The sequence below is a fragment of the Arvicola amphibius genome, chromosome 9 (genome assembly GCF_903992535.2).
Source record: "Arvicola amphibius chromosome 9, mArvAmp1.2, whole genome shotgun sequence".
NCBI lineage: Eukaryota > Metazoa > Chordata > Mammalia > Rodentia > Cricetidae > Arvicola > Arvicola amphibius.
The window spans coordinates 58,872,399-58,892,474 of NC_052055.2; the positions used below are offsets into that span (position 1 = coordinate 58,872,399).

Sequence of the window (20,076 nt, forward strand, 5' to 3'; positions counted from 1 at the left end):
GCCACATGGCAGCACGTAGATTAGTAGAAATTGGTTAATTTAAGTTATAAGAGCTAGTTAGAAACAAGCCTAAGCTAAGGCTGAGTTTTCATATATAATAATAAGTCTCTGTGTCTTGATTTGGGAGCTGGTGCAACATGGAATGCCAGATGTTGTGATTCTTTTTATCGTTTTATTAAAATATAAAACTTGGGGGTGAATATTAGGGACTAAACGAGAGATCTACAGAACAACTGAAACACTATTTTCCTCCTCTCCACTTCCCACTCCTATTCCTCCCCGTGTGCCCTTCTATCTCCCTCTGAGTCTTCCAGGAAACTCTTTGGTCCATCTCAGCCAGCTGAATGTGAACTCCGCTCTCCAAACCGAGGTCGGACTCTATTGGTCGTCTCGGAGCATCCAACACAAACAGCTCTCCCCCAACACACATGCACGCACAAATGTTTTGAAAAGGTAGAGCACAGTGGAGGAGGACAGCCAGCTCCAGCCTCTACCTGCGTTTGCGCACACTAGTGTCAGCTCAGGACAGAGGTGTGCATAGCATGCGCTCTTGCCTGCTGAGCTGTCTCACTAGCACAATAGTCAGAATTCTAAGGGGAAAAATTTTTTAGGGGGTGGAGTTTGTTCACAGACCGAGTTTCTCTATGTAGCACTGGAGTCTCCTGGAACTGTAGACCACACTGGCCTTGAACTCACAGAGATCCGCCTTTCTCTAACTCCTGACTGCTGATGTTAAAGGCTCCACCACTGCCCGGCTCTAAGTGAAATATTTGAATTGAAAGATTGACACAAGAAAAACAAAGATATTTGCATTCCCCTTCTGTGTCCCTTCTCTCCCCTCACTGGTGCACCCAGGATTTGTTGGTACTCTGTCCCCAGTGCTCCATTTCACCCTTTCCTGGTCTTTTCTCCCTTCTCCTCCACTTTTTCTGTTGTTCTTTCTACACTGTTCATTTGTGTGAACACTAAGAATGCCTAGAAGACCATCTGCTCTAGGAGGGGTGTGTCCTGTGTGTTCCATCTGTCAGTAATGAGGTGACAGGTCCCCAGCACTTCCTGAGGCCCCCAAGCTGCACTTGTTGACCCACAGTGTCTAAGAAATCCAGTTTCGCTGGGTGGTGGTAGCACATGCCTTTAATTCTAGCACTCGGGAGGCAGAGGCAGGCAGATCTCTGTGAGTTTGAGGCCAGCCTGGTCTACAAGAGCTAGTTCCAAAGCTACAGAGAAACCCTGTCTCAAAAAAGAAAAAAAAAAGAAAGAAAGAAATCCAGTTGCTTTTTCTGCAAAAGCCTTTGTACAAGGAAAGCTTGACAGTTTCTCCCTGTCCTTATTTCTTAGTTAAAATCCTTGATTTCTGCAGCCAGTTTCCTCAGTAATAGAAAATAAACATCTTCTAAGAGCTCACGTCTCAGCTTGAGGATGCAGCTCAGAGGCATGGCACTTGCTAGCCCTGTCACAGCTCTGGGTTTGATTGCTGGACCACCCAAATATATTTTTGTGTATATATTCCTTCCTTGTTTCATGGGCCTCTTTATATAGTTTAAATGGTTTAATATGCTTCCTTCTTTTGTATTTAGTTATTGTTGTTGTTGTTTTAAAGATGGTCAGACTGGCTTTTAACTATCACTATGAAGTCCGGGCTGATCTTGAACCCTTGGCAATATGCCTGCGTCAACCTCTCAAATACCAAGTGTGAGCCACCATGCCAGACTTTTTAGTTTTTGATAGGGTTCCTCTTGTGTATTTCTGACTGTCCTGAAACTCACTCTGTAGACCAGGCTGGCTTTGAACTCACAGAGATCCGCCTGCCTCTATCTTCCAGGAGTGCTGGGATTGAAGGTGTGCGCCACCACCACCCAGTAATGCCAGACTTACTATTTTTCTTAATTATTGGAATTTATCCTGTCAGGGTTTTGTTTGAATTGTGGTCAACTAATGCACATGAGCCAGGTATGGTGATGCTCACCTGTAATTTCAGTGCTTGAGAGACTGTGTCAAAACCAGATGAAGCTGAGTGGCGTGGCCTTTAATCCCACTACTTGTGAGGCAGAGACAGGCGGATCTCCGTGAATTCAAGGCCAGTCTGATCTACAGAGAGAGTTCTAGAACATCCAGAACTGTTACACAAAGAAACCCTGTCTTGAAAAAACAAAAACAAAACAAACTCAACACCAGATGAATAACTAGCTCACCCACCTGTCACATGACTAGAGACTCTGGGTTCAGTTTCTTGCAGTAGCAGCGGCTAAGTGACTCCCCTGACAGTGCCCTCTGTCTTGCAGGCATCGAGTTAATCGCTGCATTCTATGGCTGCCTATACGCAGGGTGTGTACCTGTGACTGTGCGCCCCCCCCATGCTCAGAACCTCACTGCCACATTGCCCACGGTGCGCATGATCGTTGATGTAAGTTCCTTCTGTATCTGTGTCTGCCCCATTTCATAGAATCACATTCAGACAGCTAGGAACCCCAATAACTTCTTGTTATGTAGTGCCAAATTGTCAAATTTTTCTCCTAAAAAGTCTCCCAGCTTAGTGTGGTATGGTATGTGTCTGTGGTCCCAGCACTCAGGAGGTAGATGTACAAATGAGAGTTGTAGGCTAGCCTGGGCTACGTAGAGAGTCTATGTCCGAAACAAAAAATAAACAGGCAAACAAAACCAGACTAACAGCTGTTCCCTTTTCTGGCCAAAGTGGTGATGATCGTTCAGTGAATGGGAGAGCCATGGTCGAGGGTTGGGACGGTGCCTGTCAGTAGAGTAGAGAGGGCTGAGTGATTTCCCATAAAGCTCGCCCTCCTCCCTTCTCAAAACGAGGGATGATCTGGCTGACTTGTTTTCACTGCACAAGAACCAGTGTAATTTTGCATGTCAAGTCCTCCCAGTCAGGTCACTTTGGGTTAATTTTTTATATTTAGCATTAAAAGGTATGTCGGGGTGTTGGACTAGAAGTCCAAACATCAGGGAGGAGTTGCTCCAGTCACCAGTCACACGGGCATAATTGATGCAAAAGCAAGAGGATTTTTATTCTGTCATGACAGGGCCCTTCAGAGTTGGGATATGAAGGACATCTGATAGCTGTTACAGTCCATCTTTTAAAGCAAAAAGCCACAGACACAAGGTGGGGGGAACCTGAAAGTTGTTTTCCAACTTACTGGATTGGCTTATTCAAAGGGACCAGCAGTGATTGGTCTATTCCAGGGCAAGAGAATAGCTGTGTGGTCAGGTGAGATAAGGGAAGCATCTGTGGTCCATCCTGACCTTGGTCCAGTGACTAAATCAGTACATCAGGAGCTGAGTCAACATCTGTGGGTTGTATTTGCCTCAATTCCCAGAATGGAGTTATGTTTGAAGATTATTCACAAGGACACAGGAGGATGAGTAGTCCTGCATGTGTGTGTGTGGGCGACTGTCCCGTTTCCAAGAGAGAGTGTGTGTAAGGTTTTAGAAAAATGTCTTAGGGTTGAGGGGGCTTACAAATGCATTTAGAGTCTTTCAGGGGGAGGGGCTCCCTGGGCTCCACCCCAGCTGAGAAGTTGATGGCTGCCAGAGGAATGGAAGTTACATTTCTTTAGGAGTGTGGCCACTGATAGGTTCCCATGTCCCAGTGGTTGACCCATGCCTGTGTGCAGATGGGCAGCACTAGCTGAACTCAGTAGCTTAAAAGTAAGTTAATTAGCTGGGCAGTGTTGGTCGTGCACACCTTTAATCCCAGCTCTCAGGAGGCAGAGGAAGGCGGATCTCTGTGAGATCGAGGCCAGCTACTAGAGCCAGTTGCAGGACAGGCTCCCAAGCTACAGAGAAACCTGTCTCAGGGGGGAAATAACTAATTAATTAGAAATTATAGAAAGGGCATGAAATTGGGAGGGAGATTAGATAAAGGGACTTGGAGGAGATGGTGAGGTGGACATAATCAAGACAGTGCATTTGCATATGGAGTTTCGAGAAAAAAATAAAGATGGAACTTTAAAAAGCTGTGCAGGGCTGGGATATGGCTCAGTGCTTGAGAGCTTGTTAAGCCTTAGCAACACCAGAACCAACAAAATGCCCTGAATTTTGTCCTGGGGTTGATAGAAAGTTTTACAATATATGAGAATTGAAATTGAATAAATTTCTATTGTGTCATATTCTGAGGCCTTTAACAGAAGGCAGCCCGGGCCAGCACACTGACTGGCATTTGTCTCTCCAGGAGCTGCTGCTGTGTCAGCAGCTTCAGCCACAGCACAGAGCCATGCTCATCACAGATGATTTCATTACATTTTAATTCAGTAAAAATGTCCTTGTTAGCTCGTACAGAGAGGCCTGGGGAAGCGCTGGGAGTTTCTTTCTGTTGACGCACTTTGTGGGTGAAAGTAGGTCATTTTGCTCTTCCCTGCATAGCTGAACAGAGCTCATTTGTGTGGGCACTTAGGTCTGGATCCATGGCCAGATCGGTGTGCACCATAGGTCTGTATTGTACACACCAATTCTGGGTGTGCCCAATATCTCCTCCCATTCCCTAAGCACTACAGAGTTCATATCTTGGTTTATTAGGTCTTTACGAAGATTAGGATTTCAGTGTCCTTCTTGAGAGTATGACCGTTGTAGGCAGCAGCCCCTGTTAAAAATGCCTGGGAGAATTAAGCATGACACATTTTCAGAAATAAAAACACAAGGGGGAAAGAATGAAACAACCCTGGCTGGTATGGTGAGCAAGCTACTTCTAGCTACTTCTAGCAGCGGCCAGCGCTAAGCCTTCTGGTATTTACTGCTGTCCCTTTGTTTCTAGGTCAGCAAAGCAGCGTGTATTCTCACCACTCAGACTCTGATGAGGTTGCTGAAGTCTCGAGAGGCAGCAGCAGCTGTGGATGTGAAAACCTGGCCAACCATCATTGACACAGGTGAAAGGAGTTGTCCTGAGCTGCTACTATTCACTACCAGAGGTTTCCTAGAATCTCACATTTGCACAGCTTTGGTGTTCTGACACCTTCATTGTCTGCTGACACGGAACAAAGCCAGATACCCCGTGTGTACTACCAACATGCTGGACACAGTCAAGCCACGCCCAAGAGCCAGCCCATCATATGCTAAGTGCTCTCCAAACAGAGTATCTTGCTGGATGTGATTGCTGTATCTATAATCTCAGGACTCTAGAGACTGAGGCAGGAGGATTATTAATTCAAGCCCAGTCCTTGCCACAGCATAAGACCCTGTCTCAGGGTCGGGAGGGGAAAGGCAAATGGTGTTTTGGCAATGTGTTGGTATCCTCCGAAGGTATCTGTATCTGGTTATATTTTATCGCCAGATACATGAGACGTGCTGGAGAGGTAGTTCAGTTGGTAGCTGTGGGAGTGAGGAGCTCCCTTTGATCTCCAGGAACCACATAAACAACTCGGCACAGAGGTCTGGAGACAGCACCCTAGAGCTTGCTGGCCAGTCTAGCCTAAGTGGGAAGCCCCAGGTCCTAGTGAGAGAGAGAGAGAGAGAGAGAGAGAGAGACCCTGTCTCAGAAAAACAAGGGGGATGACTCCTGAGAAGTGACACCCAAGGTTAACCTCTGGCCTCCAGTGGCACATAGACACATACACACACACTTAAACATGTACACACACACACACACACACACACACACACTGTTAAGACAGCCTGACCCTTGACTTGTAGATGTGTTGTAATTTAAACAACAAGGGACTAGAAGTTAGAAGACCTTGGCTCTATCTTGAGATTCATAAATTGCTATGTAACCCCATTCTAAAATACTGTTGCTATACCTCAAAATATCAAATTATCCAATGTGATACGATATGAAAACCAGAATGTTAGCCAGGCGTTGGTGGCATGTGTCTTTAATCCCAGCACTTGGGAGGCAGTGGCAGGCTGATCTCTGTGAGTTCAAGGCCAGCCTGGTCTATAAGAACTAGTTCCAGGACAACCAGGACTATTACACACAGAAACCCTGTCTTGGGTAAGGGGGGGGTACTTTATTTAATTGGGCAGTGGTGGCAAATGACTTTAATCCAAGCACTTGGGAGTTAGAAACAAGAGGATTTCTGTGAGTTTGAGGCCAGCAAGTGAGTTCCAGGACAGCCAGGGCTGTTATACAGAGAAACTCTGTCTTGAAAACAGGAGGGGAAAAAAAAAAGATTGTACATGAATTTTAGGTGATATTCAATCCGATTCAGATATGGGAATAGCTGGAGGACTGGTGGGACAGGAAGAGTGGGGATTCTACACTTAGACAGGGCTTAAGTATTCCTGCTGCTCTTGAGAATCCTCTCCAGGTTGGACAAAAATATAAAATGAGGCACGTAGAGCTTGGTATAATGCCCAACTGTAGTGTGGGGCCATCGTGGTAACACATAACCAGAGATAGCCACCCAGTGACATGGAGATTGAAAATTCACGATTGTTTCTTAATCCAGAAACCAAAGGACCACCAAGGGGCATAGTTGAGCTAGAGACATCTTGATATTCTTGGTTTTGACTTGAAAAATCTGGGATAAGGGCAAGCTATCCTACCATATCTAGTTTTCTGGAGTCCCGGAAGTGAGCCCTGCTCAGGACTCTGTGAATGTCAGGCAATTGTTCTTTGTCCCCAGCACAGCAAGAGGTGTTTTAAATGAGTGCAAGGAAAGAGTTCCACATTCTAGAGGAGGGAGCTGTAGTAAAATACCATGCAGAAGCAGCATAAGGAGTGAAAGGGTGGTTCTGCCCACAGCTCAGGGTGCAGTGTCGTGGTGGGAAGTCCAGGCAGCAGGGGCTGGGGAGGAAGAGAGCAACAAATGATCACCTGCGGCTAGCCTTCTCCTTTTTATGTGGTTCAGGAACCAAACTCACATACGGTGCCGTTCTCCAATAGGCACCATATCTGAGCTCAGTTACCCTAATCAGGATTATCCTTTGCCCAGCAGTGGTGGCCACACACACCTTTAATCACAGCACTTGGGATGCAGAAACTGGCAGAACTCTGTGAGTTTGAGGCCAAGGCTAACCTGATACAAATAATGCCCCCATGTATGTGCCTAGAGGCTGTCTCCAGGTGATTCCAGATCCTGTCAGGTTAACAGTCAACACACTAGTCTGTAAGTGATATGCTTTAATGGGAAAGAACATAACAATAATTAATACATCTTGAGTCTATACACAATTGTTATTTTAAAAGTGCTTCATGTGGGAGTTAGATGGCTCAGAGGTTAGAGTACTGGCTGCTCTTGCAGAGGTCCCAGGTTCAGTTCCCAGCTGACATGGCAGCTCACAGCCACCTATTCCAGTGGGATTCTTGTCTCTTCCGACTTCGTCAAGAGGCTCCAGCATGCATATGTTACTCCTACATACACTTAGGGTCACACACATACACATAAAATAAATAAACATAAAATTTTAAGGCTGGAGAGATGGCTCGGTGGTTAAAAGCACTGACTGCTCTTCCTGAGTTCAATTCCCAGCAACCACTTGGTAGCTTACAACTGTCTGTAATGAGGTCTGGTGCCCTCTTCTGGCCTGCAGGAATACATGCAGGCAGAACACTGTATACATAAACAAATCTTTAAAAAATTTTTTTTTTTTTTGCGTGGTTGATGTGAGTTAAATTTCCAGTAACCAATGAAGGTAGGTATTTGGAGATCTGTTTTAAAGAAAAGGAAAAAGATGTCAAGTAACCCCAGGGACACAGAGCTGGTGACATAGTTGACCTCTGGGATTGAACACCAGCACCCTGCCTTTTCCAAGATGTTACCATCGAGACATCTGCAAATGAATTTGTTGGCTGTGGCGTTGCAGGTGACCTTTACCTAGTGGCATCATGGCCTCTTGCATTTGAGGGTGACAATAGTGAGCTGCTGGGTTAGATGCCAGAAGTTGAGACCTCACACAATGGTTTCTGTGTTCCAGCACGTCTGCTTTACATCAGCTTTCTTCTTTGCATTGCAGATGACTTACCCAGGAAACGGTTACCTCAGCTGTATAAACCACCCACTCCTGAGATGTTGGCATATCTCGATTTTAGTGTCTCCACAACTGGCATGCTTACAGGAGTAAAGGTAAACCGGTCTCACTCTGCTGGTGAGATGCCAGGCCACAGTGGGCTGACCTCTGCTGTGGAGGCAGCCGGCTGCACCAGAGGCCAGTGGCTGGAGGGCTATATTTAAATCTGAGCACTGGCTCTTCCGGAGAAAGTTATCTCAAAGGATTTGCACTGTGAAGTGCTGTGCGTACACATGCTACAGATAGTAAGAGCTCTAGCTAGAGTATGTGCAGCCATTGGTTCAGGTCCCGTGAGACTGTGTCAGCTGCAGAGTAGAAATCCATCTTCCTAGTTTCTACTTAGGCTAGGCTATGAAGCAGTGGAATCCACACATCATATGGAGAGTTTGGGGGCTAAAGCTGGTCAGGGCAGTTCCTGTGCCTGTGGGGTGCCAGCTGCATCCGTGTGTGCCCCTTGCTTTGCAGATGTCGCACTCTGCCGTCAGTGCTCTCTGTAGAGCCGTCAAGCTCCAGTGTGAGCTGTACTCCTCCCGGCAGATCGCCATCTGTCTCGACCCGTACTGCGGACTTGGCTTTGCACTCTGGTGTCTCTGCAGGTAGGAGGGGGAAGCCTGCCTGTGGGTTTGGGGCTGTGGCCATCTCCTCCTCCCTTTCGCTTTCTCGGTTTAGTTAACTTTAGTAAAATGCTGCTGTTTCTGAAATATGAGCACCTTTTGTATTTCTGATGTTTGTTTAGTTTTATGTGATTGCTGTTTTTATTCTCCCCATTTAGTTTTCTGCCTTCTATAACATGGCAGTGTTCTGTTGCCTGCTTTCTGTCCCATCCTGTAATCCTAGTTGTAGAAGGATGATTTCCAGGTGACGTCTGACATTTGACAGCAGGACGCGCCCTAGGCTGGGCAGGAGGGCATGGTGGGATGCAGTGTTGACAGCAGGACACTCCCTAGGCTGGGCAGGAGGGCATGGTGGGATGCAGTGACATCATATGGCTGGAACGCAGCAGTTTGCCTTGACCAGTTTACTTCCTGAGGACTGGCAAGTCTCTGCTCTTTTCACTGCCTGCCAGAAAACCACATCTCAAGCCTGAATTTTCACTTCCTGTAGAGATGCCAAGAATGCTTCCAAGTGCCTGTCTCTTTAGCATCTTCCTTCTGTGTCCCTGTCTTCATTTGGGTATGGCTGTCCACAGGGCCAAAGGAGAATGTGGGTGTCATCTTTAACTTCCTCTGCCAGTTACATGTAATGTGCATTGGTTCAGTTGTTCCTATTACCCATCTATGCCTTAAAGTCACTTCTGGGTCTTGGAACATTTCAACAAGACCAAGAATGTCTACCTATAATCCTAGGGGCTAAGGCAAGAGAATCATAAGGCAAGCATGGTTTATAACAAGACCAAGCCTGTAAAAGGAAGAGAACTGACTGGGGAGGATGGCTCTGTGGCTAAAAGCCCTTGCTGCTCTTGCAAAAGACTCTGTGGCTCCAGTTCCCAGAGAACTGCTGCTTCTGACTCCCACAGCACACATGATACACTTGTGTACATTCAAACAAAATACTCATGCACATAAAAATAGCCAGGTAGTGGTGGCACACACCTTTAATCGTGGCACTCAGAAGGCAGATGCAGGTGGATCTCTGTGAGTTTGAGACCAGCCTAGTTTACAAAAGATAGTTCCAGGACAGCCAGGGCTACCCAGAGAAACTGTCCTGAAAAACTAAAATAAATAAATACAAGTCTCCTTTAAAAAGGAAAAGAAACAAACAACAACAGAATGAGGTACGATGGCTTGATCCTGTGAGTCTAGCAGGAGACTAAAATGGAAGGTTGACCATGAGATCAAGGTCTCCTCTTGTGGGCTAGAGGGATTATTGTATTTTTATACCCTGGCAAATTACCCATTGTACATCGAAGAAAAAGCTGATGAGGCCTTCTGGACTGCATTGATCCAGACCCCAATTCTGGTGTTGCTGGACTCTTGGTGATACTGAGTTTAGAGGTTAGATGTCCTGGCTGTAGGTCTTCTCCGCGACTCCACATTCCTTTCGTTTTCTCTTGCTGCACTGTTGGGATTCATCTGTCACCATCCCTTGCCCAGACTCTGCAGCCCGTCCAACCGTCTCCCAGCCTTCAGTGGCTCCAGCTCCAACCTATGCCGTGGTTTTATAGCAGCTTAGAGCTACACTTCATGTGAGGCCTTTCACGGCTGCTGCAGCCTTCCTGGTCTCCCTCCTGCACTCTGCTCCAGGAGTGGTACGCATGCCCTACACTTCTCTGCCTACATGCTTTTCCTATGCCTTCCCACTTCTGGACACTTGTTCTGGAGTGCTCCCAACTTTCTCAGTTTGAGTGCTTTGTCTTTATCCTGTGCTCTTGGCTTGTCCTACCGTAGTAGCCTACTTTGCTTTTGTGGTCACATGTTTCGTGAGTCGTGCAGAAATAGGATGAATGGTCAGCCTTGTCCCTAACGTGGCCCTCTGCTGCCTCTGCCCTGCTGGTGCTCAAAGATGCAGAAAGTGAGCGCACGTCAGCTCTCCACTTATTCTTTGCAGTGTCTACTCCGGGCACCAGTCCGTCTTGATTCCTCCTCTGGAGCTGGAGAACAACCTTTTCCTCTGGCTCGCCACCGTCAACCAGTACAAGATAAGGGACACTTTCTGCTCCTACTCCGTGATGGAGCTCTGCACTAAAGGGCTGGGGAACCAAGTGGAGGTGCTAAAGGTGAGGAGCAGCCCCAGCAAGTGATGTCCTAAGAGGCTTGATGAAGGCCAGGGCTTTGTCTTCTTTCTAGCCAGATGACTGGGAAGCTATTTTGTAAAGATCAGAGAGTTGAACTTTACTCTTCCTTAATTTAGTGCATTCTTTCAAAGCCTAATTTTATTCTTTGTGGAGGGGTGGGGATCTATTTATATAATAGTATGGGAAACTCACCTCCGATAGATTTTTTTTCTTCCCAGTAAAATGAAAACCTCAGAATACTGGAGGTTGGGTACTTCCTTTTTTTTTTCAATTTTTTAAATTTTTTTAATGATTTATTTAGCTTTATGTACATTGGTGTGAAGGTGTCAGATCTCGTGGAACTGCATTTTCAGACAGTTGTGAGCTGCCATGTGGGTGCTGGGAATTGAACCCGGGTCCTCTGGAAGAGCAGTCAGTGCTCTTAACTGCTGAGCCATCTCTCCAGCCCGGTTGGGTAGTTCCTAAAGAAAAGGGCTTATGTGTGTGACCATGTGTGAGGAAGTCAAGTACTAAATTCTCTTTAATGGAGAAACAGGACCCCAAGAACTAAAACAAGAGGTAGAAAGCTAGTGTCCAAGGTCCTAATAAATGAGGAGAAACATGAGGGAAAGTGGGCAGGACCAGAAATACATTACCAAAGAAAGAAAAACTTGAGTTCGGGGTTTCGGGCAATGACTAGTGCTTTTCTACCCAACCCCAACCCTATCACAGCAGACACAGAGCACAACAGATGTCCCCGTGGGTGATTGACTATGGAAGGGGTTTTAGCATTTCCTTTCTGAAGCTGCCTTTCTCCATTTCTGGGCTGAGAAAGTAGCTCTTGGCTTTTCCTGAGCAAAAAGGGATCTTCCTAACCATGTTTCTTCCAGACCAGGGGGATCAACCTCTCCTGCATCAGGACCTGTGTGGTGGTCGCAGAGGAGCGGCCGCGCATCACCCTGCAGCAGTCCTTCTCCAAACTCTTTAAAGACATCGGCCTGTCCCCTCGAGCTGTCAGCACCACGTTCGGCTCCAGAGTCAACGTAGCAATATGTTTACAGGTGACTCCGTGAGCTCATTCTTGCTGCTAGTGCAGTGGGCCAGCAGGCTCCAGAGTGATGCTTTCTCCTGGTCTGAAGTGCTCCGGGAGCTTCTCTAAGTCCTGCTTGCATTTTAGTAATTAATATACAGTATACAGCCTCTTTTTTTTTTTTTTTCCCTGAGACAGGGTTTCTCTGTGTAGCCCTGGCTGCCCTTGAACTTTCTTTGTAGGCCAGGCCAGCCTTGAACTCAGAGATCCAGTTCCACGTGTCTCTGCCTCTTGAGTGCAGATTAAACGTGTATACCACCAAGCCCAGCTAATACATAGCGTAGCCTTCTTTTTTTCCTGTCTCCTACATATTTTGCCTTTTAAAAATCAACCTGCATCTATTCTTTTGCCCTGTTGTTCTTGGTGGGTCTAGAACAGTCTGATTTCATGCTGCTTGGAGGCTCCTGAGGTCAGTAAGTGCAAGGACAAGAGAGAAAGAAGGTGGCCAAGACTTGGAGGGCTCCTGTGACCATGGTCAAGTGGCTTGCAGGAAGTGTCACGATACTTTCCTGTGGAATCTCATTGTGTCCCTTGCTCCCATCTGTTTTGGCATGGTGGCTTCTCTCGTCCCTACTCTGAGCCCTGCACCTGCGCAGGAAAACCCCCTGCATTTGCTATTGTTCCATTGCTTCAGAGACATCTAAGGATGCCAGGGCAAGGTTCCCCATTTTCTGGCTTTGCCAGAGTGAAGGTTTCAGGGGCCTCCTTGCTTCTGTGAGATGTGGTACAGAGGCCGCTTATTCAGCCTTAAATAAACATGTGCTGGTTTGTTCTTCTTTAGGGAACCTCAGGGCCTGATCCGACGACTGTGTATGTAGACCTGAAGTCGCTGAGACATGACAGGTATGGTGAGCAAAGGGCTCGGCCTCAGGGTCAGCACCCTGTCCTCTTCGTGTCTGGATTTCTAGGGCTGGTAGAGGAAGGGAAAGGATTCATGTCTATTATTAATAAATGATAGAATTTTTTCTTATAAAAGAAAGCTTCATTGGCATTTGGTGGGTTTTTGTTTTCATTTTTATTTTGTTTGTTTGTTTGTTTGTTTGTTTCCACCCAAAGGGGTGGGATAGGGTTTGATTTGTTGTTGTTGTTGTTTTTCGAGACAGGGTTTCTCTGTAGTTTCCAGAGCCTGTCCTGGAACTAGCTCTTATAGACCAGGCTGGCCTCGAACTCAGAAATCCGCCTGCCTCTGCCTCCCGAGTGCTGGGATTAAAGGTGTGCGCCACCACGCCCGGCATTGGGATAGGGTTTTGAAATGCCAGTTTGTTAGGTAGCCTAAGATGGCCTCAGATTTACAGTCATCTTCCTGCCTCTCATTCTGCTAGATTATTACAGGCGTGTGGACCAGGCATGGCTTGTTGCATTGTTCTGTAATTAAAATGTAATCTTCATTCCTAGCTATATAAAAATACTTTTGTGGGACCTGGGCATGGTGGTGCATGCCTTTAATCAGAGGCAGGCAGATCTCTGAGAGTTTCATGCCAGCCTGGTCTACATAGTGAGTTCCAGGACAGCCAGAGAGATACAGAAAGTCTCTGTCTACATTTAAAAAAAAAGTGTCTTTGCTCTGCAGTTTAAAGATAAAGATGAGAACAATGATAAATGCAGCAGGACAGGGTCTCTGAAACAGCACTGCATCTGACTCCAGGGTTGTAAAGCCAGCTCTTCCCCAGCCCAGAAGATTTTAACTCTGTCTCACAGTGCACACTAAGATACTGAGTCCTCTGCACGCCAGGCTGGTGGCTGGTTCCTAGTGTACCCAGGTATACACTAGGCTGCACCATGGTGATTAGGCGTGTGTGTCTGTATGTCTGTGCAGGCCAGAAGACAACACCAGGTACTGTTACTCATTTACTCAAGGAGCATGCACCTTGTTTTGTGAGACAAGGCTCTCTGTCTGAGACCTGTGGCTTACCAATCCTGCTAAGCTGGCTAGTGCCGTGGATACACTGGTCTCCACTTCCCAGCACTGGGGTCACAAGCACACGCCAGCACACTTGGCTTCTTCTGTGATGCTGAGGCTGATACGCATGTCCTCATGCTTCTGCAGCATTCTTGCACTGGAGAGGTTTGCCCCTCTTCTCCAAAGACTTGTATAGCACCAAGAATGCAGAGTGAGTCGGGCGGTGGTGGCGCACACCTTTAATCCTAATTCTCGGGATGCAGAGTCAGGTGGATCTCAGTGAGTTTGAGGCCTGCCTGGTCTACAGATGGTAGTTTCCAGGCAGGACTGTTACACAGAGAAACCCTGTCTCAAACAAACAAACAAAACAAACAAAACAAAACAACAACAACAAAAAAGTGCAGAGTGTAAGCAAGCCCTGCTGGGAACAGATGGTGCCACTTAGAGGCTTGGGGAGGCAGCCATAGTGGTGAACCCAGCTTTAGAAAGACTGCATACATTAACTGCTGTTTCTCTGCAGGGTCCGACTTGTGGAACGGGGTGCCCCCCAGAGCCTCCTGCTCTCCGAGTCTGGAAAGGTACTCTATTCTGCCAGCTGCTGGGGGAGGGTAGGCTGAAACTTGAGGGAGAGCCTAAGGTTAATTCCACAGTCTCATCTACGTGGATGGCTTTATTCAGTGTACATTGTCGTGAAGACAGATATGCACTCATCTCCATATTGTTTTAAACCCCATGGCCTGCCATTCTTACTGATAAAAGAGCGAAACGTGTTCATTGTGTACAAGTGCATAGATAAGCAGCACGTAAAAAGTCAGTTCTATGTAAACATCAAAGTTGAAAGGCAAGTCAGGAGGTGCCGACTGTGGGAGCAGAGCAGCTGTGCCTGTGCAGGGAGCATCCTTCACCACTTCACCACTTCATCCCCGTCCTCAGCATCTCCCCCGTCCACATTGTCCCTCTGGATAACCTCTCAAGGTTCCTCCTGGGAATTGTGAGGCACGGACAGAAGAGAAAGTCAAAGGAGATCTTACTTAATCTGTCCAGCAGATGTCACCCGAGAGGAAGCCGACTTTAGTGTTTCTGCTGTGTGAACTGCTTGTGTGGGCTGTGCCATAACTGCCCCATGTCTGCAGTTGGGTGCACAGTCTTCAGGAATGCCATGTCATGAGGGCAGGCTGAGACTCCAGGGAACTGTCCTTTCATTCCCTTCCTCCAGACTTTTAGATATTTACGCCCTGGTAGCCAGTCTCGGACGTTAGAGACCCAAACCTAACAAATTTCTTAAAAAATATTATTTATTTATTTATTTATTTATTTATTTATTTATTTATTAGGTTTTTTCGGACAGGGTTTCCCTGTAGTTTCTAGAGCCTGTCTTGGAACTAGCTCTTGTAGACCAGCTGGCCTCGAACTCAGAGATCCGCCTTGCCTCTGCCTCCCGAGTGCTGGGATTAAAGGTGCACCACCACCGCCCGGCTATTTATTTATTATATATACAATATTCTGTCTGTGTGTATGTCTGCAGGCCAGAAGAGGGACACCAGATCTCATTACAGATGGTTGTGAGCCACTATGTGGTGATGGGAATTGAAATCAGGACCTTTGGAAGAACAGGCAATGCTCTTAACCTCTGAGCCATCTCTCCAGCCATCAACCTAACAATTTCAACCTAACAGAATGGCCGGCCAAGCCCCACCTTTCTTTTTGCCTAGCTAGGTCCTGTACATACTAAGTAAGCAGCTTACTGCTGAGCTACAGTCCTGACCCCAGATAAATCTTCTGGAAAGCCTGAGCCGTTTGCTCATCAGCACTTAGTTTCTTTTCCCTCCTGAAGATGCTAGGGCATGAGGTCCTTCTCTGTGTTCTCGCTACTGCAGCTCCCCAGCCTGGTGTGCTCTCCAGGTGGGCTCCCCTGCTGTTTTAACTTTGGAGAGGATTTACCCAGAAGGGTACCAGTCTCACTGTTGTGACTCTGGGCAGAAGTTTTTCATCCTCTGAAGAGATGGCAGCCTGCGTCTGCTTAAGTTGGAGAGTGGAAACTTATTGGTCCTTGGGTCTCAACCAAAATGAGGAAGAATGACCAGGGACAAGCAGGAAAGCACATCAGGGACCTTGAGTAATGGCGGCTCCTGCCATTTTAGTCCCTAGAGGTAAAGGCTCAGGTCCTAGAGGTCATTGGTTATTTTGCGGGCCTGGGGGTTGAAGCCAGTCCTCAGGCATGCTAGATAGGCTTTTGACAGTAAGTGAAGTCACGTCAGAGCTGGGAGCTTTGACTGAAACTGAGCATTTGTATTTCTCCTTTGATTTTTAGATCTTACCTGGAGTAAAAGTTGTTATTGTTAATCCTGAGACCAAAGGACCTGTGGGAGACTCTCACCTGGGGGAGGTAGGTGTACATCTCATGTTCACTCTGAAGTCAGGACTCTCACCTGGAGAGGGGAGGTGTGAATCTCATGTTGGCCTCTCATATCGGTTAGACCAAGATTTTAAAGATTTTTAGGAACCACACACTACAAGCAACAGAACTAGACTGAATGAACTCCACTCCCTGCATTGGGAATATCTATTTTTTTTCTGGAAGGGACAAAAGAAGAGGCTGATAATCAAGACTGGTAGAAAATAGTCTCAGGTTTGTTCACTACCATCCCCCTTAGCTAAAAGCAAACCAGCCCAAATGCTACCTGTTCCCACCTATGAAGGGTTGGAACCAAGAGGAGCCATGTGTATACATTTTTTATAATTTATTTATTATTATGTATACAATGTTTTGTCTGAAGACCAGAAGAGGGCACCAGATCTGTTACAGATGGTTGTGAGCCACCATGTGGTTGCTGGGTCTTGAACTCAGGACCTCTGGAAGAGCAGTCAGTGCTCTTAACCTCTGAGCCGTACTCTCCAGCCCTGCATACATTGTTGTTGTTGTTGTTTGTTTTTTGAGACAGGTTTCTCTGTAGCTTTGGAGCCTAGGATGTAAAGACATGCGCCGCCATGCCTCATCTTGGGGTTTGTTTTTTGGTTTTTTGTTTTGTTTGTTATTTCGATACAGACGTTTTTTAGACCTTTTTCTTTCTCCCTGTCTAGTGAGAAAAATAATGATGTCAGTGTTCAGAGCTCATGGAGGCTGACAGAAAGTATATGCTGGCAGATGTCAGCGACATACTGTTGTGCTTGACATCGTTAATATGAAAATGAGTATTAAAAAATCTGAGGCCTGGAGAGATGTATTCAGAGGTAAAAGCACTGACTGTTTCTTCCAGAGGTCCTGAGTTCAATTCCCATCAACCACATTGTGGCTCAAACCATCTGTAAGATCTGGTGCCCACTTCTGCCCTGCAGCATACAGGCAGACAGAACACTGCTATACATAATAATAATAAATCTTAAAAAAAAAATGCTGGTTGCTGTTCCAGAGGACCCGGATTCAATTTCCAGCACCCACATGGCAGCTCACAACTGTCTATAATTCCAGTTTAGATCCAGGGGACCTGACACCGTGGCAAACACCAATGCATATAAAATAAAAAATAAAAAAATAAGTGCCACGAGAATTGAACTGATGTCATCATCTTTCCTCTTCTTGTAGATCTGGGTGTGAATAGCCCCCATACAGCTAGTGGCTACTAATTACCATCTACGATAGTGAGACTCTTCAAGCTGACCATTTCAACCACCCCGCCTGAGCTTCGGTGATGCTGCGCAGACTCTCTGGGCCCCGGACAGGATACCTTGGGTTGTCCGCAGGACGGAGCTCACAGCAGCCACTGGAGGTAACTTCCACCCCTGTTCTCTTTTCCCAACTTCCTTGTTTGCGTAACACTGGGCTAGGCTGTTCCACCCACCTGTGGAGTATAGAGTCCCCCTCCGCACCCCTGAGCACATAATGGAGTCACGTTGCCCTCTGAGGGACTGTCAGGAAGAGAAGCCTCTAGACTTTGGCAGGAGCATCCTAAAACAGGGTACTGGAGCAGCTTCTTAACTCCAGGCACAGCGGAACTCTCTCAGGGCTTGACACAGCGCTGAGCAAGCCTGGGATAACTGCTCTTCCCTCATCTCTTCTACCCTGGCACACCCTTGAGTCCAGGAGAAACAGAAACATCCTTTATCACTGAGAGCCAGTTTAATGGTCTTATACATAGCCATGACTGGCCTCCAACTCACAGAGCTCCGCCTGTCTCTGCCTCTAGAGTTCTGGGATTAAAGGCTGTGCATTTCCCTGCTTGGCCTGGGAATGTTTTGGAAGGGGTCAAACCTGCTTTTTGGCAACACTCTTTCAGAAGATTACCTAATGTCGTCTTCTGCCCAAGCTGATTCATCCTGCTCCTCCTCACTGGCCCTGGGAAACCACTGCAGAATTCTCAACACTAGCTGTATTTGTACACTGAAAACACCATGAGCTGTAAGGCCTCAGCCAGACCACACCATTCTCCTGATCGTGTATCGTTTCTTCATAGTTCCTGGGGATGATAAGGGCTGTGGTCCCTGACCAGGGACTGTGAGCGGCCACTCCACTCTAGTAACGTTCAACATGGTTGTCCTCTGCCTCACGGAAATGATGTGTGATTCAGTGCTTGTGGTACGTTCAGTGCCAGTACAGAGGGCAGATCGTTCCTCAGTGGTTGCCATGTTTCTGATGTTATTTCATCATCAGAAATCTACTCGCACCAGGAAAGTATTGCAAACGCTACCTTCCTTTGTGTGCTTGCTGGGTTGGACCTGGCTGGTCTCCCTGCCCTACAGTCTAGAAACTGGTGCATGACCACTGCCCCCTTTGTCTCAGGCTGTCCCCTCTTCCCCTTCATCTTCCCCTCCCCTCTCCCAAGCCATATCTGGTTAATTCTTGTTCATTTGTCAAAACTCAACCATGGCATCACATTCTAGAAGCTCTCTTTAAATCCTTGATTAGATTAGGGCTAATGGGTCTCCCCAGCACCTCAGATTTCATGCCTACCCCCTGCCTTTGTTGTTGTTGTTTGTTGTTTGTTTGTTTGTTTTTCGAGACAGGGTTTCTCTATAGCTTTGGAGCCTGTCCTGAAACTCACTCTGTAGACCAGGCTGGACTCCATCTCACAGAGATCCACCTGTCTCTTCCTCCTGGGTGCTGGATTTAAAGGTGTGCACCACCACCACCCGGCTATACCTCTGTCCTTCTTACACTCAACTTGCTACAGGGAAATTCCTGCTTGTATCTCCCCCAGTTAAGTTTTTTTAAAAAATATTTTTAGTTGCTAACCTAATTATTGTATGTATATGTGCTTGAGCATAAGACGGGAGGGGTGAAGAGAATATGTGATGTTATATTGGCGGACAGTTGCAGGGCTGGGTATCCCTTCCCCTGATATCTGTAGGACAGGCACCTCCATCTGCTGAGCCGTCTCACCAGCCCCCATTTAGGTCTTCAGAGCAAGACCTATGTTTTGTTATTGGTCTCCCTAGTACTTAGCACAATTGCTATCACATAATAGTAATAACAATGGCTATTTTTAGCACCTAACAATGTACCACACACCATGTCAACTACCTTTGCAAAATCATTTAAGGTTTTTTTTATTTTTATGCTAGTGAAATGCTCCGCTGTTAGAGGATGAGCAGCTCCTCCAGAGGACCCAGGCTCAGTTCCCAGCACCACATCAAGTGGCTTACAACCCCTGTAACTCCAGCTCTGGGGTTCATGTCTTCTGGACTCTTAGGGCATGTACAAACACACAGAGACACTTATTCACACAATTAGAAAATAAAATCTTCCTGGGTAGTGGTGGGCATATGACTTTAATCCCACGGGTGGCAGAGGCAGGTGAATCTCTATGAGTTTGGGGCAGCCGGATCTACACAAGGCAAGTTCTAGGACAGCCATGGCTGTTACATTGAGAAATCCTGTCTCAAAAACAAAACAAACAAAAAAGAACAAAAAAATCTTTAAAAAATTGTGTGTTCACGCATACTACCAACTCTGCGAGTCAGTTTCTTTCGTCCACCATTGTGTGGACTCTGTGTGGAACGCACTTACCGACTCTCCATTCCAAACTAAACAATATATTCCTTTATAACAGCTATTTAACTGATCTCTGTCCACAGAGGCCCAGAATCATTAGCCAGCTGACTGGCAACATCAACCCTGTGCTCTTAAGGCCGACCACTTTATGGTGGGCGTCTGAAGCGTGTTTCTCTTCTTTCTTCAGAACGTCATGATGCCTTGTATGTTGTGGGTGCACTGGACGAGACACTGGAACTGAGAGGATTGCTGGGTACCACCCGTATTGACATCGAGGACCTCCGTGTCCCGAGTCCACAGTGAGCATTGCTGAATGGTAATCCCACACCTTTTTCTCACCGCAACTTTGTTAATCAGCCATTTATTCCAGTTCTCCCTAACCATGTGACCCCTCCAGTGTAAGGAAACATGCGAACCACTTTCGT

General features: G+C 46.7%; 1 protein-coding gene across 1 annotated transcript in view; it reads left to right on the forward strand.

Moving 5' to 3' along the window:
* Positions 1-20,076, forward strand: part of Dip2b (disco interacting protein 2 homolog B) — a 157,237-nt gene that overhangs the window by 130,222 nt on the left and 6,939 nt on the right. The window contains 14 exon segments of the mRNA XM_038342001.2: positions 2,283-2,404; positions 4,766-4,877; positions 7,906-8,015; positions 8,425-8,555; positions 10,507-10,675; positions 11,563-11,733; positions 12,544-12,605; positions 14,183-14,240; positions 15,974-16,052; positions 17,246-17,283; positions 17,286-17,330; positions 17,333-17,429; positions 19,839-19,927; positions 19,929-19,950. Coding sequence (XP_038197929.1) covers positions 2,283-2,404; positions 4,766-4,877; positions 7,906-8,015; positions 8,425-8,555; positions 10,507-10,675; positions 11,563-11,733; positions 12,544-12,605; positions 14,183-14,240; positions 15,974-16,052; positions 17,246-17,283; positions 17,286-17,330; positions 17,333-17,429; positions 19,839-19,927; positions 19,929-19,950 — 1,305 coding nt within the window.